Source organism: Eschrichtius robustus, chromosome X (assembly GCF_028021215.1).
Source record: "Eschrichtius robustus isolate mEscRob2 chromosome X, mEscRob2.pri, whole genome shotgun sequence".
NCBI lineage: Eukaryota > Metazoa > Chordata > Mammalia > Artiodactyla > Eschrichtiidae > Eschrichtius > Eschrichtius robustus.
The window spans coordinates 44,916,937-44,941,655 of NC_090845.1; the positions used below are offsets into that span (position 1 = coordinate 44,916,937).

Consider the following 24,719-nt stretch of genomic DNA (forward strand, 5'->3'; position numbering starts at 1 on the left):
TACACCTATTTAATCCTGCCAATGACTCTCTGTGGAGTCTGTACTACTTGTTACCCCCATTTTACAGAAGAAGAAACCGCAGTTCTGAGACGGTAACAGTCAGAAGGCGCTATCAATTAGCAGAAGTGGGATTTGAAATCGCAGCCGAGCAGCTTCTGCGCGCTCGCGCACTTAATTAACGCGCTCTCCTTCCTCTCAAATTCGCTACGCCAGAGGTAATTGCACTTCGCGGCGCGCGAAAAATAAATACGTGCCGCCGTGCGCGTTGTATCTTGGGAAATGTAGTCCACAGGCTCAAGGAATACTATTGTACAAGAAGGGAGGGGCGGAGAGTACGTCGATTTTCGCCTTGTAACAAAAGAACAAAGTCAGTTCTCGTGCCTCGCGACGTTTCGGCCATGCCTTGCGCGACTTCGGCGGCTTTACTCGCGCCCGTTGCATGCTGGGAACGGCAGTTCGCCCGACCGGCTACGTCGGCGCGAGATGCCGGAACTCACGTGGTACGATCAGGTCGGGTCCCCGCTTCGCGCGAGTCACCGCGTCCCACGATGACAGGCTTTCCACGCTCCGGTCGCCCTTAGGCATGCGCGACAGACATTCGGATCAACTAAGAATACAAACTGAAGCCCTACGACTTCTCACCGGTTTGCGCTCTCGCCGAGGCTCGGGCTGCTTGAGGACCGGCCTCCTTCGTTCCGCTTCTCCCCACTCCGAAAGTTTAAGGTAGGCCCTGGGGCGCGGAGGACTTGGGTCCCGGCCAAGACGGTTGAGGCATGCCTGCGCTGTCCCGCCGGTGAGGGAAGGAGGCAAGTTCGCCCTCGGCGCTGCAGCTGCGTAGTCCGGGCAGCTGGCACCAGGTAGGCTCCAGACCCAAGGTTTGTCTGGAGAAGGGGCCCACTCATGCGGGATGGTCTGGGGGTGGGCGGGGGGCGCAGAGGTCCAGATACCGGCGGAGCCGGTCTTGTGGTCCCAGTGGGGACTTGGGCTTTCAGGTAATGATGAGGAGGGACCGGCGGTGTAGCCAGAGGGCTGTTAATGGGTGGGTGTGGAGGTTTGGTGGGCTGCGTGGGTGTAATAGAGGTCTGGTGGGAGTGTTATTGGGGAATCAGTGAGGGCTAAAAGGCGTGTTTTAGTCGATGTGTTCAAGGGGGCCAGTGGGATGTGTTCGTTAATTAATGAGGGGATGGTAGAGTGGGCAACTAGAAGATAATGGGAGGCAGGTAGGAGTGTGATCCTTGAGGGACTGATGGAGGTATGATATTCAACGGGTTAATAAAGAGTGGTGGGGCATAGTGATTGAAAGGATAATGGTGCAGCTGTGGAGGGAATAATAGAGGCCGGTAAAAGTCATGATCAAGGAACTAATGGGAGTAGTGATCAAAGAAGAGAGAATGAGAGGCTGAAGGGGTGTTGTAATCAAAAGATTTTAGTGGGTGATGATGGTATGATCATTGAAGAATTAATAGGAGCAGAGTGAGCAAAGAGGGGGTAATAGTAAGCTGTTGGGTGTGATCATCAAGTGATTGTTGGGTGGGGAGAAAGGTGGGCAGTGAGGGAAGAATGTGGAACTGATGTATGATTATCAGGGATTAACATGAATGTGTGGTAGGGAAGGGTTACAGGGGGGCTAGTGGTGTGATCTATGAAGGATCAGTTGGAGGGCCAGGTTAATGGGGACTGATAAATCATAGTAATTGAGAGCTCGATGGGGGACTAATAGGCCATGATTCTCCAGGCATTAATGGGCGGTGGTGATAAAGATGTAGTAATAAAGGAATTATTGGGGGCCTAATCTCTTCAGGGGAGAGAGATGAAGGAGGTGGGGAGTGCAGTGAGGTAGTATGAGGATAATGGGGTGAAAGCAAGGGATTAATGGGGGGCTAGTAGGGCTGTATGACTCTAGGGGCAATGAGGAGAGCTGGGAAGACAGTGAGATGTTATTGGGGATAAGGTGGGCAGAGAAGGGTTGATAGTGGGGTTTAATATGTGGTGTGTGAGTGACAGCAGTGGGAGGTGGACAGGGTCAGTAATAGGTCATCTATGAGATAAGGGTTGGGTTTGTGGGCTCTTTGGGGGAGATCTGTGGGGTTAGTGATGGAGCCTGAGAGCTCAGTGGTGGGGTCCTTCAGGCTCAGTGAGGTCATTGGGGTTAGTGACTGGGCTCCAGCCTTCCCACCTGTTGAGTGAGCTGTCACACGGGTCAGATGAGCCCGGTTTAGTTTTTGTGGTTCTCGCTGCCCTGCAGAGGTAGGTGATGGCCCACTTACTGATATAGGGCGGCGTCAGCTTGCTGTTGGCAGGTCCCTGGGCAAACAGTGTGTGAGATGGGCCGGACGTCAAAGGACAAGCGGGATGTCTACTACCGCCTAGCCAAGGAGAATGGCTGGCGTGCCCGCAGTGCCTTCAAGCTGCTACAACTTGACGAGGAATTCCAACTCTTCCAAGGTCCCCACTTGGCGGGCGAGTCACTGGGGGATGGGGTGGGCGAAGGGAATAGACAAGTGGGCTAGGTCTACAGAGCTCCCTGTGGTAGGTGGGCTGACTTGGAGGGTCTGTGGGGCAGGGGCCAGGCAGGTACGCGAAAGGAGCTGGGCATCTAGGCAGCAGACAGATACGAGTGCTGCCCAGGGGAAAGGGGTGAACTCTGCAGGGTCCCAGGTTGGAGAGGTGGGTGCAGCTGACCACTACACCTTCCTGTGTGTGCTCAGGTGTGACGCGGGCAGTTGACCTGTGTGCGGCCCCGGGCAGCTGGAGCCAGGTGCTGAGCCAGAAGATTGGGTGAGTGTGGAGTCCCAGATGGGAGGGTGGGAGGGCAGGTTAGATGGAGGGTGGACCAGGAGTGATAACTGGGCTGACATGGACCGTGTTGTCCACAGGGGCCAGGGGTCCGGCCACGTCGTGGCCGTGGATCTTCAGGCTATGGCTCCACTACCAGGTGTGTTACAGATCCAGGGGGATATCACCCAGGTGAGAGCATGGCTTGGGGTGTTGGGGTGTATCCTTGGCAAAGGCCCCCCAACCTGGGGGCTACGGCAAGTGGAAGAGAAAAAGAGAAAGACAAACAGACTGAGAAAGACAGACAGAGATAGAGTAACCGAGAGAACCCAAGAGAGTGTAACAGCAGAGAAACAGAGCCAGCCTGTCGTCATCACAGAGAGACAGCAAAAAATGATCCCAGAGATGGAGCCTGGTCTTAGGCAAAGCCTGAGAATTTGGCTGACCCAGGGGCTGCGGGCCAGGGCCAAGGGCAGGTGGGGTTAGAGGGCTGTGGAGGGGGTGCCTTGGGGCCACTCATCCTCCCTCTCTTCCATAGCTGTCCACTGCCAAGGAGATCATCCAGCACTTTGAGGGCTGCCCCGCCGACCTAGTGGTGTGCGACGGGGCTCCTGATGGTAAACAGCAGGGATTGGGGGGCCAGGCGGGGGCCCTATGTGTGTCCTTCTCTGTATGTCCCGCCTCTGTTGGCTTCTTTTACTGCCTCTCCTCTCCACTGTCAGCTGTTCCTACACCTAGCAACTTCTCCCTACTTCTGTTTCCTATTCTCTGCCTCTGTCTTCTCCCTTCCCATACTCTACCATTTGGGTTTTGTCCACCCTTTCATCTTCTTATTGCTCGCCTCTCTGCAACTGTCCAATTCCATCTTAGTGTTCACTCTTTTTCTTTTTTTTTTTTCAGTCAGTTAGCCATCCATCCATTCAGCACATTTACTGAGCACCTGTTTTGTGTCAGGCACTGTTGTACATGTTGGGAAAATATTTGTGAATAAAATTCTACTAATCTCTGACCTTATAGAGCTGGTGTTCTAGTGGGAGCAGACAGAAGAGAAACAAGTGATTGAGCTATGTAGCCTGTCAAAAGGTGATAGGTACCATGGGGATGTCAATGAAAAGGAGAGGGAAGAGGGGAGTACCTGTAGGAATTTTAAATAAAGCTTGGAAGGCCTCATTGGCTTTAGCACAAAAACCTAAAGGAGTCAAGGGAATGGGCCAGGGGCACGTCTGGAGGAAGAACAATCCAGGTAAAGGAATTGGCCTATGCAAAGGCCCTGAGGTAGGAGGGTGCTTGGCATGTGTGAGGAATAGCGAGATCAGTGTGGCTGGATTGGAGTGAGTGAGCAGGAGAGTTGTAGGAGGTGAGAACAGATCCTTGTGTGGATCTTTCTGGGCCACAGTGGTGACTTTGGCTTCTTCACTGAGATGAGAGCGTGGGGAAAACCATGAGAGGGTTGTGAGCAGAGGAGGGCCGTGCCTGACTTGGGTTGTGACAGGATCCCTCTGGCTGCTGTGAGCAGTGTGAGGGGTGAGACCTGGGGAGGGGAGGCCTCTGCAGTCGTCCATGTGGAGTTGAGAAGATTTGCTAATGGCTTAAATGTGGGTGTGAGGAGAGAGTGGTGGGTGGGTGTGTGTCAAAGGTAACTCGAAGGTTTTTGGCTTGAACAACTGGAAGGATCAGATGAGATGGGAAAGATGATGGGAGGAGCAGGTTTGGGCAGGGAGATCGGGAGTTTGTTTTTGGATGTATTGAGTCTGAGATGTTCGTTCTGATCTGAGTCTGGAGTTAAGAGGAACAGTCTGGACTGGAGGTAGAAATGATGATAACAGTATTCGCGCCTGAGGTTGTTTTGAGAATGAAAATGAGTGCCTAAGGGTTAGGAGCTCAGAGTACGCATCTAGTTGGCAGATAGTATTTGCATGCAGAACCTTAGCAGTAAGAGAGCCTAGGAAATGTTTTTAGCGCTCTAACCTCTGGGAGGTTAGAATGGGAGCATAGCTAGACTGGATGGCCCCCTAACACTATTCTCTTGCTGCAGTAACCGGCCTCCATGATGTTGATGAGTATATGCAGGCCCAGCTCCTCCTAGCCGTGAGTAACCCTGGCTGCCCCTGCCTCGGCTTGGCCCCCTCCTGGCTGTCTCCACCTCACCCTTAGCCATCTCTCCTGCCCATAGGCTCTGAACATTGCTACGCATGTCTTGAAGCCAGGGGGCTGCTTTGTGGCCAAGGTAAGGCTCGGGGAACCTGGTAGGGGGTAGAGAGGGGTCTCCAAAGGTCATCCTCATGCCTCCATCTCTGCCTCCCCACCCTGCAGATCTTCCGAGGCCGGGATGTGACACTGATCTACAGTCAGCTGCGTGTCTTCTTCTCCACCGTGCTCTGTGCCAAGCCCAAGAGCAGCCGGAACTCCAGCATTGGTCAGTGGGGTGGAGGGGCCAGGCTGGGGGGTGCGCATCTCAGGGACCCATCCGCACAGGGTGGTGGTGGCAGTCGCCCCTCACTCTACCTTATCCCCGCAGAGGCCTTTGCTGTCTGTAAGGGTTATGACCCCCCTGAGGGCTTCCTGCCGGACCTGACCAAACCCCTGCTGGACCACTCTTACGGTGAGAGCCAGAGCCCTGGGCCCCATCCCTGGGGAGAGTCTGTCCACCAATGGAATTTATGTTCCAGGAGGGCCCTCAGCCCCACCCCCTGGTGGAAACTCTGCCCCTTAGGGGAATTCTGTCCCAAAAGGATCCTCAGCCCCACCCTCTGGAAATTCCACCCCTGTATGGATATTTTGTTCCAGGAGGATCTTTAGCCCAGTGGCCTAGTGGTAACTCTTGGACCTGGTGAAAATTCTGTCTTGGGAGGATCCTGAGTCCTACCCCAAGGGAGACTCCACTTGCTTGCGGAGATTCTAGACTAAGAAGACTCAGTCACGCCCCAGGTGGAAACCCCACCCCTGTGTGGGAATTTCATCCTGTGAGGGCCTTCAGACTGGCCCCTAGAGGGAAAAAGTACAGAGTGGCTCTTGTGGCAGGCACACTTGAGTGAGACAAAGTCCAGACAGTATATGGCAGGTGGGCATAAGTGCAGTCGGAGAAAAGTGGGTTGGGGGGGGTGGTGTGTTTTAGAACAGGTGATCATGGAAGGCTTCCCTGAGGAAGTGATCTGAACCAAATGAAGGATTTCTGATAAAGGAGGGCAAGAGTAGCTGGTGGATACGTTGGGGAGGCCTCGGTACCCATCCTGGGTGCAGCCTGAGTCACGACTGGTCCCAGACACCCCAGCCCTGTCCTGCCTCATCTCTCCCTGCTTGTCAGATCCAGATTTCAACCAATTAGATGGTCCCACCCGCATCATTGTACCATTTGTGACCTGTGGGGACCTGAGTGCCTATGATTCGGACCGCAGTTACCCACTGGATGTAAGCGCCCAGCCAACGGTGGGTGGATGGGGGGTGCTGTCCTAGGTTCCCAGGTCCTCACCACCCCCTGCCGACATGTGTCCCTGCAGCTAGAGGACGGCTCAGAATACAAGTATACTCCGCCCACGCAGCCCCCCATCTCACCACCGTACCAGGAGGCCTGCACCTTGAAGAAGAAGGGGCGGCTGGCCAAGGAGATCCGCCCCCAGGACTGCCCCATCAGCACAGTGGACACGTTGCCCCAGTCCCTGGCCGCCCCACAGCGCCACACCCTGCTGGCCTCTGAGGTCTGGAAACATGGGCCCAGAGCCCTTAGTGCCCTTTCTCTGTGCCCACAGTGACCCCTTCCTCGTGTGCCTCCTTCTGCCCCAAATCACATGGTTTCTGGGACAAACTTCTCTTCCCTGCCTCCCAATAGCTATAAAAACCAATGGGTAAAACCAAGTACAGTGAACGGAAAAGCTTAGCCAAGTATCTGAGTCCCTTCTTTTTTTCTTGGGTAGGTGGAAGACAGTGAAATGAACCGTTCGCCTTAAGATGTTAAGGTAAATTTGCCTTTTTGTCTAAGAATTTGAGTAAATGGCACCTTTAAGAAAAAACTGAGTAAAATTTCACCTTTGAAACTTTTACATCAACTGGTAAGATTTCAGTCAGCAAACCTTTACTAAAACACCTGATCTTACGTGCCAGGAACTGCTTTAAGGATTTTACATATTGAGGCACTCGGTAAACATTTATTGAGCACATGCTGTGTGCTGGGCATTGTTCTAGGTTTGAAGATAGAGCGGGGAACAACACAGGCAAATATCCTGGCCCTCAGAGCTTCTAGTTTGGGAAAGAGGTGATAAGCAATAACACAGTCTAAATGCAGGAGTTGCCACCCACACAGACACAAACTATTTATCTTGATCTCTCTATATATGTACACACACACACACACACACACACACACACACATAAAATGTAAAAGTAATATGGGATATGAAGAAATTTTTAAAGCAGGGTAAAGAGATCAAGAATTCTAGGGGGTGGCAGTTTGCAGTTTTTAAAAAGGTTATCTTGGAAGGTCTCACTGAGGTAATGTTTGAGCAGAGACCTGAAGAAGATGAAGGAGGGAATCGTGTGTTTATCTAGGGGAAGAGCATTCCAGGGAGAGGAAATAGCAAATACAAAGGCCCTGAGGTGGAACCCTGCCTGGTATGTGAGGGAGCAGTGAAGAGCCAGTTTGCCTGGAACAGTCTGGGCTAAACCTATCAGTGCTGGAGGGCTTCTCATCCTCAGGATACCACATCAGAGGACATCCCTGTCTGGCAATGGCTTTGCAGGTTATTCAGACCAAGTCTTCCATTAAAATAAGAAGTAAAAAAGACATCTTTTAAAAAATGAAATGGCAAATCACAATGGGAAGAGATATTTATAATCCCTATATATAGTATCCTTGATATTTAAAAAACTGCTATAAATCAGTAAGGAAAAGAAAATATGAGAATGGCCAGTAAGCACATGAAAAGCTGCTCATCAGGGAAATGCAGGCTAGAACTAAAAAGATTGACAATACTAAGCGTCTGGAAGGATGTGCAGCAACTGGAACTCTTGAAGACGCCCATGGCAGCATATAATGGTGTAGCCACTGGAAAATTGTGAGGCCTTATCTGCTAAAGCTGCATGTGTGCCAGTTCCACTCCTAAGAAGTGAGTACTAGAATGTTCCTAGCCAGCACTATTTGTAGTACCCCCAGACTAGATACAGCCCAAATATCCATCAGCTGTAGAATGGATCGTTAAATCCTGGTTTATTCGCAGTGGAGAGCTACACATCAAAGAGAATGAACGTTATATGTTTTATGCATTTTTCTGTGTGTTATGGTTCACAATGAAAGTAAAGGGAAAAACTTCAAAAAAATGTTAGTAGCTGAGCAAACAATGATTATAGTAGAAGACAGTGGGGAAACATTTTGGTTTAAAACTTCCTTTTACTTTGACCTTTAGTTAGCTGGCAATCTGATAAGGACTCGGAAGCTGTTTGCTGTCAGGAAAACCAGAACTTGAGTTGATGAACTTGTTTTCAAATATCTCATCAACCGGTCCTGAACATACAAGCTCCGAGTGGGAACCTGCAGCAACCACCAGGAACACAGCGAGGAAAGAAACATCACGGAATGTCCGTCTGCACTGCAGAGGGGATTCTTGAGTGGGGTCTTGCCTCTTCTCTAAATCTTTCCAGCCGTGTCCTGATTATGTCCAGAATTTACCCTGAGAGCGGGGGTTCTTAACCTGGGTAGAAGTCAGGGTTATGTGTGGATTTGATGGAGGGAAACATTACATCTTTATTTTCACTAATATAAGTGAAATTTTAGCTATACTCCCGGATCTGAATGCTGGCATCAAATCACAATAGTAAAAGCAGTGCCTGCAACTTCCACCAATACAGATCACAGTTACTTTTTTATGTTATGTTACAGTCGTTGCAGGCATCTTAAAATATTGTTCACATTGGTCACCACTTTGAATAAGATCTTAAAATTTGATGAATTAATAAAAAAAGTTCATATAGCATCCCAATGTTGTTTCATTTTAACATGGTAACTATTTTTCTAGTTTTATTGAAATATAATTGATATAATGTGTAAGTTGGAAGTGTACAACATAATGATTTGATATATGTGTATATTGCAAGATGACTACCGTGGGTTTAATTAACATCTATCACCTCACATAGTTACAGTGATGGGAAGTTTTAAGATTTGCTCTCTTAGCAACTTTCAAATATACAATATAATATTGACACGTATAGTCACTATGCTGTATATTACATCCCCAGAACTTATTTATAACTAGAAGTGTTGTACCTTTTGACCACCTTCACCCATTTTTAGATTCCACATATAAGTGAGATCACACAGTATTTGTGCTTCTCTGACTAATTTCATTTAGCATAATACCCTCAAGGTCTGTCCACGTAGTCACAAATGGCGGGTTTCCTTTTTTTATGGCTGAATAATATTCTATCATATGCATATACCGCATTTTCTTTATTCATTCATCTGTCAACAGATCCCTAGGTTGTTTCCACATCTTCGCTATTGTGGATAATACTGCAATGAACATTGGGGTGCAGATAGCTCTTTGAGGCAGTGATTCCATCTCCTTTGGATATATACCCAGAAGTATATATTTGGGATACGGGGAATACTGGATCATATGGTAGTTCTATTTAATTTTTTGAGGAACCTCCATGCTGTTTATTTAGTTTCCATAATCCTGTGTATTTGAGTGTGTGTGTGTGTGTGTGTGTGTGTGTGTGTGTATGCACATGCACACGCATGCTTTCAAAAATACTCTATGAAGGGGTCCACAGACTTGATCAGATCAGATGCCAAAGGGTTCCCCAGACAAATTTTTTTTTTTTTTTAGCTGTGCTGCGTGGCTTGTGGGATCTCAGTTCCCCGATCAGGGATTGAACCCAGACCACGGCAGTGAAAGCCCAGAATCCTAACCACTAGGCCACCAGGGAACTCCCCAGAACAAATTTTTTACGTTAAGAACCCCTCTCTTAAAGGAATATCAGAAAGTCTGCCATGACTGCAGTCCTGAATTTCTATATTTTAGCAAACAGGAGCTGACAAACACCAGCTACATGGGCAGACCCGGTTTCCGCAACTTACTCGCTTATCTTTAGAAAATCACTGTTCTTTGTCCACACACCATCCATTGACCTCAGGACTACTGACATCCCAGTCTGTGACCCCAGGTGTTTCTGTACCTGACTTTGAGACCCTGGGAGTGTCCATACTGAGTCTAACCCCAGGGGGCCCACACCACAGCTTGTTAACCCAGGAGTCTTATCACCCACGTCAGTATGACCACAGGAATGTCCACACCCCAGTCTGTGTGACTCCAGGAATGTAAAACAGAAGTATCCACACAAAAGGTGGTGTGTCCACACCCATCACCATGTAAATTCAGCAGTGTCCACACTAGAGTCAGTGACGCCCCAGGAGTGTGGACAGCCCAGTTTGTATAATCCCAGGAGTATCCACGTCTCAATTCCCAGGAGCGTAAACACACCAGCCTTTGGGACCCTGTGGGCATACTCACCTCGGGCTGTGTGTCCCTGGTGTCCACCCCCATCTGTGTAACGTCAGAAGTGTACACCGAAAGTCTCTCTGACAGAGCAGTGTCTAATTCCCAGTCTGTGCAAGCCAGTGGAGTCCACACCCCCAAGTGTGTGGCCGAGGAGGGGCCCACCCGGCCTAGGCCTGCTCTCTGAGCTCGGGAGTGCCCACTCTCCACCTGTGTGGCCCTAGTCTTGCGAGTCCAGGAGTGTCCACGCCCCTCAGTGTGACCCCAGAATTTTCCACACCAAAGTCAGTTTGTAACCAGAGGTACATCCGTCCCAGCCCGTGTGTCCCCAGTGGGGTACTTACTTTAGTCTGAGTGACTCCTGGAGTGTTTCCACCCCAGTCTGTGATGACAGGAATGTTTATTCTCCAGTCTTTGTGACCCCAGGCTTTCCGCAACACAGCCTGTGTTACCCCCAAAGTGTACACGCCCTGGTCAGATGACTGCAGGTTTGTCAATTGCTAAGACTGTGTAACAACAATGGGTGTCCATTCCCCTATCGCTATAACCCCCAGGGTTACCATACCTCAGTCATTGTCACCCCCCAAGGGTGTCTGCAGTGTAGTCTGTGTCACCACAGGAGTGTATACACTCCAGTCTGTGTGACACCTGGAGTATTCAAAATATAGTCTGTGTGACCCCATAAGCGTGCATATCCCAAAGCTTCTGACCGCAGTGTTGTAAAAACTCCAGTCTATTTGACCACAGGGGTGCCCACTGCAAAGTATGTCAGTCAGCAGCAGTGCCCACGTCCCAGTCTGGGTGACCTCACCAATGGCATATGTCAGGTTTTGTCACCATAGAAATGTCCACCCCCTCTGTCTGACCCCAGGAGTCTCCAGACGCCAATGTGTGTCCTGAGGGAAGCACACCCCTGGTCTGTGTTGCGAAAGCACTGTTTGTTTACACCCCAGTCTGTCACTGTTGCCTTTCCACCTGCCAGTCAGTGTCCCCTAGGAGTGATCATTCCTCAGCGCTTGAAACACCAGGAGTGTCCACACCCCAGTATACGTAACCCCAGGAGCACCCACAGTCAGCCTGTGTTTCTCCAGAAGGGTCTACACAATAGTCTGCATGACCCCAGGATGATCAACTTTCTGTGTGACCACAGGAGTGGCCACCACCCAGTCCACGTGTCCCTAGGACGGTACACCCTTGGCTGTGTGATCAGTGAAGTCTCTATGCTCTGGGTTCTGTGACCACCAGGGTGTCACTCCCCAGCCTGCAACTCCAGAGCTTTCTACCCTGTGTGGGAGCGAGGAGTGTCCCCACCTCAGTCTCTGTGGCCCCACAGGCTCATTTACTACGTCATCCCTGTCACCCTAGGAGTAGCTGAACTCCGGTCTGCGTGATGCCACAAGCGTCCACATCCCAAACAAGGTGAGCAGAGGGGTGTCTACACTTGAGTGCGTGTGACCACAAACATGTCCTCCCCTTGTCTTTGTGACCCCAGATGGGTCCGGTGGGTTTTACCCTGGCTGTGTCCACATCCCAATGTTTGACTACAGAAACGTCCACAGCCCAGCCTTTGTGACCCCCAGGAGTGTCCACCCCACAGTCAGAGTCCAGAAGTGGCAACGGCTTAGTCTGGGTGACTTTGGGAGGTTCCACAGCACAGTCTGAGTGGCACCGTGAGTGTGCTCATCTCAAACTGTGTGATCACAGAGGTGTCCACACTCCAGTCTCCGTGGCCCGGGAATGTCCACACCTAAGTTCCTGTGACAGAAGCAATGTCCAATCTCGAGTGTATGTGACCCAGTATTGTCCAGACCCCACAGTTGCTGGCACAGCGTGTCTGTACCCAGTGCCTGTGGCCTCAGGAGGGTGTGCTCCCATCAGGGTGACCACAGGAGTATGAAAGTCCCATGCCTGTGACTGCTGGTGGGTCTACACTCCAGTCTGGGTGACCCAGGGGAGGATACCCCCCATCTGTGTGACCAAAGGAGTCTCCACGCTCCAGTGTCTGTGACCCATTCAGTGTGACTAGAGGAATGCCCACAGCAAATTCGGTGTGATCACACCACTGTCCACCCCCATCTGCCTGTCCTGAGAGGCATCTCTGCTGCGGTTGGTGTGATCCCAGCAGAGGGCATACGGCAAGCAGCATGACTACAGAGGTCTCCTTCTGGATAAACACAGGCTGACTGGGGGTCCTCCTGGTGTTCCATACACTGGGGCGTAGACACGCCTGCCTGTGATACTCCAGCAGTGTCCACGCCACAGTCCTTTGACTACAGTGGCTCCCCAGTGTATGTGTCCTCAGTCATGTCGTTGTCCCAGCCTGTGGTCCACACCCCAAAGTTTGTGACTCTGATGGTGCCCGAAGTTGAGCCTGTGTGAGAAGGTACCAGATCATAGTCCACGTGACTCCAGGAGTGTCCACCCACCAATCTGTAGGAATCTAGGAGAACACATCCCAGCCCATGAGACTTCAGGAGTGGCCACGCCCCATCCTGCGTGACCACACACCAGGCTGTGTGACCCCCTAGAGCCTCCACACCCGAGTGTGTGACCCCAGGAGGTCCACATCCCAATCAGTGTGACCCCAGGATTGCTTACACCCAAATCTAGTGACCTCATGAATGTCTACACCGTCATCTGTTTGATCCCAGGAGTGGCCACACCCCAGGCTATGTGACCCTGGGAGGATCCATACACCAGTCAGTGTGACCCCAGGAGGGGTTACATCTAGAGAAAGAGTAATCCAGACAAAGGGGAAAAGCCTGTGCAAAGGCCCTGAGGCAGGAGCATACCTGGCACATTTGAGGTAGAGTGAGGAGACCAGTGGAGCGGGAGTAGAGTGAGCGAGGCGCGAGTGGCAGGAGGTGAGGTCGGAGAGGTTACGGGGCCTGGTTCTGTAGGGCCTCTCTGGCCACGGGGATGACTTTGGCTTTTTTTCTGAGAGCGATCTCAGAGCAGGGGTCTGAGCAGAGCCGTGGGCTGACTTGGGTTGTAAAAGGACCCTCTGGCTGCTGTGAGGACAGACTGGAGTCCTTAAGTCAGACCAGAGATCAGGCTGAGCCATGGAGGGCAGGGGCCCCAGGAGCCAGGACCATAACCACTTGACAGGCCTCCCCAGGGGGCTGTACATTCTCTCTGGGGCACATGGTAGCCCTCCTCCTGTTCCCCAGAAACACAGGATATATTGGGGAGAAGTCATGGGGATTGAATGAAGATGACCTCACTGTGGGACCTCAGGCCAGCCTTGCCTTTCCCTGGGCCCTGGGTTTCCGCCTTTGGCAGATGAGTATAATAATTCTTGCCCTGCCAATCTCTCCAGCATCTCTACTCACCTATTCTCTCCAACCACACAAGCCTCCTTGATGTTCCTCAAACACACCAAAGCATTATTCCCACTTCAGGGCCTATGCGCCTGCTGTTTCCCCTCTGCTTGAACACTCGTCCCAAGATATGTACATCGTTCACAGTTACATGGCTTCCACCTTCGTTTTCTTTTCTCTGCTTAAAGATCATCTCCTTAGGAAGCCTTCCCTGACTATCCAAAATAGCACCTCTGTATCCCTGCATCCTGCTTTGTTTTTCTTCATAGCACTTAGTACATCCTAATAGTATATTATATATCTACTTGTTGAGTCAGCCAGGGCCCTGCAGTGGGGGTGGAGGGACACAAAGCACACACAGGTGGAATTTCGAAGAGACCTGAATGAAGGGACCATTACGGAGGTGCAGAGAGTTCAGTAAACCAGTAAGGTTGCTGAGCTACCCAGGGACTGGCATCAGAGGGGTGCTGCCACCATTCCTAGGCCTGAAGGGGCAGGAAAGGGAACAGTGTTCCCGAAACCCAGGAGAAGCTGGAACCCAGCCCCAGCCAGTGAACACCTGGCTTTCTCTGTCCTTGTGTTGTCCAGTCACCTACCGGGGTCTCTCATTGGCCAACCCAGCTGGAAGCCAGGTGGGGCAGAGCATGGCTGATGAAGTCCACACGGGGACACAGGGCAGGACGGGGAAGGAGGGAGAATGGATTGCCGGGGGTGAGGGGACAAGTAGAATATCCAACATGTTAGTTTAGTGTTTTCCATTGCCTATTGAATAATACTGAGCATGGGAGGTCCCTGAAGACAGGTGTTTGTGCCTGTTGTGTTCTCTTCTGTGTTTTTAGTACCTAGAGCAGTGCATGGCACACTTAATAAATACTTGCTGAAAGTATAAATGAATCAAAATAATAGATATAAATGTATAATGCCAAAGTGAAAGGATGAGCCACAGACTGGGAGAAAATATTTTCAAAATGCATTATCTGACAAAGGACCAGTATCCAGAATATATAAAGAATTCCCACAATTCAATAATAAGAAAGCCAACAACCCAATTAAAAAATGGGCAAGAGATTTGAACAGATACTGCACCAAAGAGGAAATACAGATGGCAAATAAACATGTGAGGTCTTTAGAAGGTACGAGACAGCTCTTGGCATGGGTGCCAGGCATGAATGCAATGTGGCTTTTGATGGCTTCTGGTGGACAGTTGTGTACCAAAGGGATGAGAACCGCTGCTGGGGTCTTAAAGCACAAGCTTAATGCTGTATCCATGGGCAAACAGGCACTATGCAGGAAGTTAAGCACTATGTAGGCACTAAGCTGAAAGTTGAAGGGGTGGACTTGAATCCTTGACCTGTCCGGGCCAACTTTTTGATCCTGGGTACACGTTTTTTATCCATGGATGGCTTGCTTGGGGTGCAAATTTTGGAGATCTTTTATATAAAGGTGTCAAGAGAGGTACTGGCTACAACGCAGGGAGCAAGAAGTTTTAAGCAAAGGCAAATGTGTTACCCTGAAGATTTCAAGGTCAGTCAGTCTCTGGTATATATGGGCGTTTATGACAGCAGTCATGCATCTTAACAGTTGACAGGCAGCTGGATGGATGCTCATGGGATAGGAGAGGAAACAACTTTTAATTTTTTTAAAGCCTATTTTATTTATTGGCCATGCTGCACAGCATGTAGGATCTTAGTTCCCCCACCAGGGATTGAACCCGTGCTCCCTGCAGTGGAAGCGCAGAGCCCTAACCACTGGACCACCAGGGAATTCTCCAACTTTGAATTTAAAAAAAAAAACAACATGTGACAAGACGCTCAACATCATTAATCATTAGAGAAATGCAAATTAAAACCACAATGAGATATCATTATACACTTATTAGAATGGTGAAACTTAAAAAGACTGACCATACTAAGTGTTGACGAGGCTGAAACTCTCCTATGGTGCTGGTAGGGATGTTAAATGGTTAAGTTACTTTGGAAAACAGTTTGGCAGTTTCTTATAAAGTGAAGCATACACCTACCACACAACCCAGCAATCCCACTCATAGGTATTTATCCAAGAAAATGAAAACTTATGTTTATACAAAAACCTATACACAAATATCCGTAACAGCTTTGTTTGCAATCACCCCAACCTAGAAACAACCCACGTGTCTTTCAACTGCTGGCAAATAAATAAAGAAACTGATACATCCTCACTTACTACTCAGCAATGAAAAGCAAACTACTGATGCATCCAACATAGATGACCCTCAAATGCACTAGGCTAAGTGAAAGGAGCCTGAATAACAAGGCTACATACTGTCCGATTCCACCTATATGGCATTCTGGAAAAAAGCAAAACTGGGGGGATAGCACACAGATCAGTGGTTGCCAGGGAGGGGTTAGGGGTGGAGGGAGGGGCTGACTTCAGCGTGGCCACACAAAGAACTATTTTGAAGTGAGAGAACTTCTCTCCTACTAGTGGCAGTTAACCAACTAGTTTTGTTTGTCAAGCCTCAGAGAACTGTATGCTACAAAGGAGACATTTTACTGTATGTAAAATATACCTCAGTAAATATGACTTTTTATTAAGTGCAGTACTTTGCAAGCAGTGAGGAATTCTATGTCTACAGGACGGGCTGTGATCGTGCCTGTTGTTACTCCTCCTCTCCATCTGGTTTCTGCACAGACACGTCTCAGGAACGCATCTGAGGAAAAGGAGGAGCCGTAGCCATCCTGCCACAGCTCAAGGTAGCGCTTTGTTTGTTGACTGTTAGGACCTGAATTGTGTCCCCCTACAGATTCATGTGTTGAAGGCCTAACGCTCAATGTGACTGTTTTTGAAGATGGGGGCTTTAAGGAGGTCATAATTAAATGAGGAATGAGGTCATAGGAGTTGGTCCTAATCCAATAGGACTGGGGGGGAGTCTTATAAGAAGAGGAAGAGACACCAGCGAGCTCTTTCCATGCATACATGCACAAAGGAAAGGCCATGTGAGGACACAGTGAGAAGGTGGCCATCTGCAAGCCAGGAAGAGATGCCTCACCAGAAACCAACTCGAATGGCACCTTGATCTTGGACTTCCAGCCTCCAGAACTTTGAGGAAATGTGTCTGTTGTTTAAGCCACCCAGTCAGTGGTATTTTGTTATGGCAGCCCTAATACATTGAGCAAACTAATACTTTGCCTCTCAGTTTCAGATCTGACTCCAGGAGACTCATTTCGGCCATGTCTGAGGACAGCAGGCATTCAAGTGAAAGAACGAAAATTCAGCACGGTCTCCCTGTCTAGTTGAACGGGGCTCTGAAGCTCAGAGAGGGGATGTGTAGCCAGAGAAACGCAGGGTGAAATCCACAGCACTCCCACAGATCGGATTCTGGGGGCTGTATCCACAGGACCTCCTCAGCCACACTGCAAGATGAGTAAGAATTGTTGGGGGTAATAAAGACATTTTTTTAAAAAGAATTGTTTGGGGAGTTTTCAGAACCACCCTAAGCCTCCTTCTAAAGCCCCACCCAAACCTGGTTCACGCCAGGCTGTTCTCCCACATAACACGTATGCAGTTCAGAGGCACTGGTGCCGTGGTTTGGGAGAGTAGCTGTAATGGTGTCGTCTCAGGCTTGGTGGCAGCCCAAGGTTAGGGACAAATGTCTGAATCTCTCTAGGTGGCAGGGGCTGGGGAAAGCTGGGGTGGATCATAGATCACAGACCGCATCTCACAAGAAGGTTCTGCCAGACGCAGGAGCTGAAAGCAATTACCAGCCAGGCAGAGTTGGTGATTGAAAGCTTCCAAGGGTGATTGGGTGTGCACGCCCACATGGAGGTGTGTGTGCACAGTGTGCATTCCAGCACGTGTGAAATTATTTGCATGCGTGCCTGGTGTGCTTATGTCTGTGTGTGCACATTTACAGTGTTCACACGTGCACGCGTATGTGGTACATGCATGTGCATTCAGGCTTTGCTGGTTTGGGTGCAGGTGTGTACGTGCATTACACAGGTGCAAGTGTGCACCTGTGGAGATGCTAGGGTGCAGATGAGCCCAGCAGGGACACGGGGGCCTGTACCCTGATCAGGGTGCTTGTGAATAGCAATAGTGTACACACACCGGGATGTGCTTATGCAGGAGATTTCGTGTTCAAACCCCTATTACCATGGGCGCAAGCCTGAGTGTTTGTGTCTGTGTGTGTATGGGCGTACCCTAGGGTGCACATGCGTGGCTGTGTGTGAGTGCAGAGGTACAGAGGAGCCCATTGGCCCAGGCTTGTGTGTGTAGTGTCTGTGCTTGTATACCCCGGATGCCGGTGCATTTGCCAGTGTGATTGACCAGGTGCACACATGGGTCTGGGCCTGGGTGTCAGTAAGCACGTACCCCTGAGAGCCTGGGCCTGGGCATGTGTGTAGGCATGGCTGGAGTTATTTCCATCGGCCTGGGCCTGGCCGTCTGTGCTCATGTCCCCTGGGGGGGTTCGTGAAGGCACATCTGTGTTTGTATGGACTCACAAGTGCCCAGGAGCCTGGACTGTGATGTCTGTGCACGCGTACCCCGGGCACCCATAAATGTGTGTGTACACAGGTGCATATTGGTCCATGGGCCCTGTATAAATGTGCCTGTGTGTGTGTGGATGGGTGCAGGTGTGCCCACAGTCCTGGGCCTCACTGTCTGTGCATGTACAACTCTGGGGGCCCATGCACATGTGTGTGCATGGCTTCATGTGTGGACATGGGCCTGGGTAAGGGCATGTGTATACGTGTATCCCTAGGGGCCCATGCATGGCATGTGCTCAGGTGTTCAGATGTGCCCATGAGCTTGGATCTTGGTGTCTGTGCACATGTCTCCTTGGGGGCACACTTATGGCATCTGTGTGGGGGACGGGTGTGCTGCTTCCCTTCCACCTACACCCGGCTGGGGATTGTAAGAGAAACCAAGAAATGTGCTTTCTCTAGGAATCCAGGTTTTGGCAGAGGCCGGGGAGTGGAATTCAGGACCGTTTTGCTTTTCTCCAACCTTGTTACTTGGGACAAAGCTAGAGCTGGGAAACCGCCCCTTCCTTCATTCAGCCGAGTTGAGCACAGTGGTGGGCTCTGGCACCCTGGAGACGATGTGACCAAACTCCAGACTCCAGGAAAGATGAGCAATGCTTATAAGCCTCCATGATACAAAGCAGAAGTGCCAGCAAGCTGCTCAGATCAGGGAGCAGAGACTCAGGTAAGGCTTCCTAGAGGGTGGGGTAGGAAGGTGCAGGGAAGAGGGCCCAGGGCAAGGGAGGGCCTGGACATGCAGGGACAGGAAAAGGGAGACAGAAGTCAAGGCAAAGGCCTTGACTCAGAAGGCCAAGGCCTAGGAGCAGGAAGGCAGTGTTCACTCGGTCAGGAAGCCGCATCTGGCTCTCTCATCGCTTGTAGGAGACCCAGAGGCCAGGCCTGGGAGGGGCCTAGAGATGGATTAAGGTTGGTAGGTGGGGGAGTTGTTGATCTGTCCCTGGAATGGGCAGCTTACACTTAGGAAGCTGTTTAGGGTTCCCAGGGCCACTGGGGCCCAGGTAAGCCACCATCCTTCCCGGGCCTCAGTATTCTTTGCTGTCAAATGGCTTGCCTGCTTGCAGCCCAGGCCCAGGGAAGCATTTAGCCTGAAAGAGTAGCCCACAGACAGTGAGCGGGCAGAAGAGCGGCTCCCCAGCGTTGGGCCACTGTCCTGCTCCTCTGCTACCTTTGAGTCTTCACACCCTTCCTCATGGGGCAAGGCTCGGAAATGGGCTGAGGGAGCCATGCCCGCTGGCCTGTCGGCAGTGGGGAGGCCAGGCCTGGCGGGCCAGCCACCCTGGGCTAGGAGGGGGCAGCTCCACCGCCAGCCCCAGTCCCCCACCAACTTGCCCAGACAGAGAGGGGGAGGCACAGGGACCCCCAACCCTCCTCCTGGCTCTGGCTGGGCAGGGGGACTGCTGCTCCTGAATTCCAAGGCTGGTCCAAGTGTACAGCAGGTTTGCAGAGAGCAGAGAGGTCTCCCTTCTAGTCTCAGCACCCTAGCCCTTCACCCCAAAAAAGCCCCTCAGGTGTAGTGTCAGGGCCCCCACCTCAACCCCAAGCTGATCGCTTTCTTCTAGATCCTTTTAGTAAGGGGGTCACCACTACTGACTGTATAATATTGGGGCAGCAGGCCACCGTGCACAGCTGGGCAGGCTGTGCCCTGACCAGGGACACCCGGCCAAGGAGGCAAGTGGGGACGGAGATGCGGCCTGGGCTCCTCTTGCATCCCTGGGTCCTGACCTGGGGCCATGTCCGTCAGGAGGAAGGGGCGTCCTTTCCTGAAGTTCACAAACGTCCTAGGTGAGCTAGTGGCGCCCCTCAGCGTCCAGGTCTCAAAAGCAAAGAAGTGAGGAGATAGATGAGTCAGAAAGCGGATATAACCACAGGGGCTGGGCATGCCTCAACCCAGGAAGGCCTCTGAGCTGCAAAAAGTCTCAGCCAATGTCTAGTTCAGTGCTATACATTGTCAGGAAAAACTGTGGGAGGCTTTTAAATGGGCAGAACTATTCCCAGGTGTCGTTTCAATGGAACGCTGTTGTGTCTAGGGGACATTTATGGCTTATCTGATCCATAGGGGCAGCACCCTTGTCTCTGGCTGGGCCATTTTGAAACTCTATAGAGACAGTAGTTAACATGCGCAGAACTGAGAAGTCCCATTATTAAACATGCAAGTGAATTTTGTCCTGTCAAGATACGAGTGCTTTCTACCCTGTAGAAAGGATGACTCCAAATATCCTAGGGCATCAGTTGGCAAATTCATCTATATATATCTATTCTGCGGATTCTCCTTTGAGCTGATTGTAACGTCTTAGCAGTTCTCATTACTAAAAGCCCTAAGTAAAATCTTTGACGTGTGTTCACTTTATATGTGTATGAGTCGTGACATTACCATTTTGGAACTTTTTCTTTAACCGCATCTGCCAGGTCATAGTACAGATAAGGTACAGAGGTGAGAGGGGAAGGGTCTTGCGTGAAGGGAGCCTCAGGGGCTGGGGTGGGGAGACAGCTGAATCCAGGCCATCCTGGGCTCTGCCCTGCTCCTGGAGGGGGAGGGGCTGTGCTTTGCACAGGGTGTGGAAAAGGGGGGCTGTAACACCCCCCAACCCTGAGGATGTGGAATGACCCTCTGGGGTGAGGGCCCCCCCTGTTGGTTCCCACCTTCAGTGCTGTGCCCTGATTCAGATCTAAGGCACAGCCAGCTCCCCATCCCCGTCCTGGACAGTGCCAGTTGTGTTGGGCTTATTCAGGACACACAGGTGCTGAAATGCCCCCTTGCCATCCTGGGCTGCTGGGCTGGTGACACCAGTGGGAAGGGCTTTATTCTCAGGCAGGTTGTTTCAACAGCTGAGTCTCAGCTGCCTTATCGATGAAATGCAGGTAATTATGGTTCCTGCCTTACAGTGGTGCGGAGCAGATTAACCGAGATAATGGATGAGAAGCTCTTTAAATAGTCCAGCACAGAGCAAGGACTAAATAAATGTCAGCTGCCAGTCATTAGGTCTGTTTGCAGAACTTCCAATGGCAAACATCTTAGAAAGGATGCTTGGGACCCCTTCCAGATGCTGGCCTAGCAGGGCCCAGCTTCTCCATCCTGGGCTAAGACACCTAGCAAGTGCTCCCTGGGTGATGGATCAGTGAGTCAGATCCCTGGCCAGCGAGGATGTGTCTGGCTCACTCTCTCTGGAACCCCTGTGGCTACCACGCAGGGGATCCTGGGGCCCAGAGGACAAAGCGGGGAGGAGCACAAGGAAAGATGAATTCCCATCAGGTGACTGTGGGGCTCACTGGGGGAAGTCACCTCTTGGGGCCTTGGTTTCTCCATCTGCACAATGGGCACGTTGGAGTTGGGAATTGGCTGCTGAGGACCTTTGCAGCCACCTCTTAGGGAGGAACAGATGGTCTCCAAGAGCATAACAGCTGGAAACTGAAGCTCCCCCCCCACCCCAGGCCCTGCTTTCAGAGATAAAGCACTGCAGACCAGAAGGGGAAAGGCACGCCCTTCCACAATAAGGAAGCTGCTCAGCAGGCTGAGAGGCAGAGTCGGCCAAGAGCCCAAGTGCCCAGGTGCGCAAGGCTAATGTAGAGGAGATTTTGGTCCTTAGGTCACTCCTGAGGCCTGCCTGGGGAACTTGCAGGGGCTGAGGGATGGACTCAGTAAACCTCATCTCTCTCAGCCACCAGAAATTCTGCCTCTCGTGACAGGTATTTTATACTAAAATGTCAATGTCTTCCAGAAGCGGTGAACATGTTTGTGACAGAGGCTATCTGAAGAAGGTAAAGCCTCACTGGAAACGATTTAATCTAATGGTGGAATTTAGGGCAGTGTGGCAATAGGAAGGAGAGGTCTCTGGGGAGACTTCCAAGTACACAGTGAATCTAGAGGCCCCAAGGCAGCCCAGGAGGAAAGGGAAATCTCTTTCCTATCTTAGGTCTCCATGCAAGGCAGATGGCCCTCCCAGGCACTTCTGTTCCCTTCCTCTGAGGGCTCTGTCTGTCCAGCTGTCAACCTGTCACTTCAGTTCTGCTCCAAAGCCGTTGAGTAGATGTGTATTCATCAAGCATCAGTTTCTAACACTGAGGAAGGAGCTTCCTAAAGAGGGAGGTCTGTTCTTTTGGATGATTACAGGTAAGTTCTGTGTGGGAGGGTCAGACGGGAGGCTCCAGGAAGCAGACAGGGCAGGTCAAAACATTACAACAGTCATCACCCTCTTTTCCACCCACCCACTCACCCATCACCCAACCACTCACCTAGCCTTGCACCCATTCATCCACCCATCAGTGACCCACCTACCCACTTATTCATTCATCCACTCATCCATCCACCCATCCATCCACTCACACACCTACCCAACCATACACCCCCCAACCCACATAACTGGAGACCGTTATGGATCCAGCCCATAATATGCATTGGGAGCACAGAGATGAATCATGTCTACCCCCTGCTTTTAAGCAGCCCCCGGTCTAGCTGGAGAGACATCCACGGGCATACCTCACTGCATGATTCTGTGATCAATTCTGTGGAAACCCCAAGAGAGAGGAGAAGGAAGGCCATTCCTGGAAGTGGGCACAGCATGGGTAAATTTTGGGAGGTGTAAGAGAGATGAGTATGGTTGAAGAATCAGGTGGATGAAGGGCCGAGGCAGAAGTTGACACTGGAAAGAGGGGGAGGGACCTTTCATTCCTGACCCTGGGAAGCCAGGGGTGACATTTGAGCAAAAGAGCCAGCACCCAGAGAGTGTAGCCAGAGACCTTTGGGTGGCCAGCCCACTCTTGCTCCAGGCCCCAAGGAGCCATGTGTGTCAAATCCAGCCTGCAATTCAAAGAAACAAAAAGACTCCAAATCTCAGGATGCCTTTGTGGGAACTGTCTCTGAGATGGACGGACAGGTGGACGACGGATGGATGCAGAGACGACTGGTTGGTGTGCAGATGCAATCGTGAACTCTGGTTCATGCCACGTGCTCTGGGGACGTGTGAGGGACCCAGCATGGTTGGGGGCATTAGGCATGTGCATCCCAACGTACCCGGCTCTGCAGAGCTGGGGGGCTTGCAGGATGCACGGCCGTATCTCCAAGGGAAGAGGAGGGAGGGGAGCGCTGGGCAGCTGTGCTGGTGAGCATCTCTAACCAGGAAGTGGAGGCCACTCCTAGCTGGGGCTCTTAAGAATTTCCTCGACGGAAGCAGCTTCTGAAATCTCCTGAGTGTAGCTGAATTTTTATCTAAGAAACCATCCGAGGCCCCTTGTCAGGAGCATTGGGCTCTGTTGGCTCTGTGGGACGGCGTTGTCTTTCACAGGGACCAAGAGCCAGGAGGACAGTGGAGGATGTGCCATAGGGATGACATCCCTGGCAGGGGATGGGGCTCGGTGTCTGAACAAACCCCCGTGCTGCAGCCTTCCAGGTGTCAGGCCCAGTTAGGAAAAGCCCACAGCTTTAACAGCTCGACATGAGGTCGGTGCAGTCAGATCTTGGGGCACCAGAGGGACCCAGGGTAAGGGACAGTGTACCAGGGGGCCCTGGGGAGCCAGGAGCTATGGAGAGGCCCAAGCAGGCTCTGGAAGGAACAGGAGCAGCAGCCTGCAGGTGGGGTGGGGCAGGAAGCTGAGGGCAATAGGACTGACTGCAGGGTGAGTGTCAGTGTCCCCCCCAGATCCAGAGAGTCTTCTTGGCAGCCCCATTCCAAGCGTGCTCCAGGCAGGCAGAGGCCAGCAGCACCTCCCCTCCTTCACCCACATTAGTCAGCTGCTTGACGGAGTCCTGTAGTCAGCCCTCCCTGGACATCCCCTGGAAGCCCAGCCCAGCGCAGCCCAGCACAGGCACTGGGGGCCCCAGACAGAACAGATGTGCAGGCCCTGCCTAGTGGGGAGACAGGAGCTTCTGTGTGACAAGGCTTATGAAGGGAGGGTCAGCCCAGGGTGTGGGAGTGCCAGAGACAGGAGGCGGGAAAGGTTTCCCCCACCTCGCAGGTGATACCAAGCTGGATCTTGAAGGGAAATCAGGAGAGCTCAAGGGTGAGAAGCAGAGGAAGGGCATTCCAGGCAGAGGGCATGGCATGGGCAAAGGCAGGGAGGTATGAGAAGGGAAGCAGAGAGATGGGAATAAGGCATGCTCCTGGTGACAGGGTCTGTGAGGGACCAGGCTCTGCGACCCAGAGCAGCTGGACCAGGGAAGATGAAACCCTTTGGGTCGGCCACCATGGTTTCCAGTTCCCACCCAGCTACCAACTCTGGGGGGGACTTTGAGGAAGTCACTTAATCTGTCTAGACCTCACTTTTTCCATCTATTTAATGACATTACTGATGCTCTAGGCACAAAGCCATTTAATTAAGAGCCTGTGGACCAGAGGTTTCAAGGAGCCCTTGAATTTTCAGCGAACTCTGTAAGTGCTGTCAAAGCCCTCCAGCCAAAGACCCCCAGGAATACGCCTGTGCTTGAACAAGTTGGGTTGACTGCTCGTTGCAGCAAGAGACAGCTCACACTGTGGGGAACCGTGCGGTGTCTTAGTAAGAGGGTGCTAGAGAGGATTTCTTCTAGGATTTGGGCTGGTGTTAGGTGATTCGGGGGAGGGTTTAAGGAAGCAGGGCTTTGCTCTGGATTGGAAGTGGAGTGATTCTGTGATTGCGTATCA

The 24,719-nt window shown here is 51.4% G+C and overlaps 1 protein-coding gene across 4 annotated transcripts; it reads left to right on the top strand.

Annotated features, from left to right (window-relative positions):
* Positions 1-450: 450 nt before the first annotated feature.
* Positions 451-8,738, top strand: FTSJ1 (FtsJ RNA 2'-O-methyltransferase 1). Of its 4 annotated transcripts, none has more exons than XM_068533765.1 (13): positions 451-723; positions 2,287-2,445; positions 2,709-2,778; positions 2,877-2,967; positions 3,314-3,392; positions 4,811-4,863; positions 4,949-5,002; positions 5,089-5,191; positions 5,294-5,377; positions 6,080-6,183; positions 6,273-6,470; positions 6,687-6,728; positions 8,172-8,738. In XM_068533765.1, the coding sequence occupies exons 2-12, from the start codon at positions 2,325-2,327 to the stop codon at positions 6,717-6,719; spliced, it is 990 nt and encodes a 329-aa protein (XP_068389866.1). In that variant the 5' UTR covers positions 451-723; positions 2,287-2,324; the 3' UTR covers positions 6,720-6,728; positions 8,172-8,738. The 4 variants fall into 4 exon arrangements, with proteins under 4 accessions (XP_068389866.1, XP_068389868.1, XP_068389869.1 ...); XM_068533767.1 differs by having other exon boundaries at positions 6,086-6,183; XM_068533766.1 differs by lacking the exon at positions 451-723 and adding an exon at positions 741-857.
* Positions 8,739-24,719: the final 15,981 nt, after the last annotated feature.

What these genes read in the sequence shown, in the direction of transcription:
- FTSJ1 (XM_068533765.1), top strand. Translation starts at nt 2,325, where the DNA reads ATGGGCCGGACGTCAAAGGACAAGCGGGATGTCTACTACCGCCTAGCC. An exon ending in GTGCTGAGCCAGAAGATTGG is followed by an intron (nt 2,779 to 2,876) that starts GTGAGTGTGGAG and finishes TGTTGTCCACAG; the next exon opens with GGGCCAGGGGTCCGGCCACG. An exon ending in GTGCGACGGGGCTCCTGATG is followed by an intron (nt 3,393 to 4,810) that starts GTAAACAGCAGG and finishes CTCTTGCTGCAG; the next exon opens with TAACCGGCCTCCATGATGTT.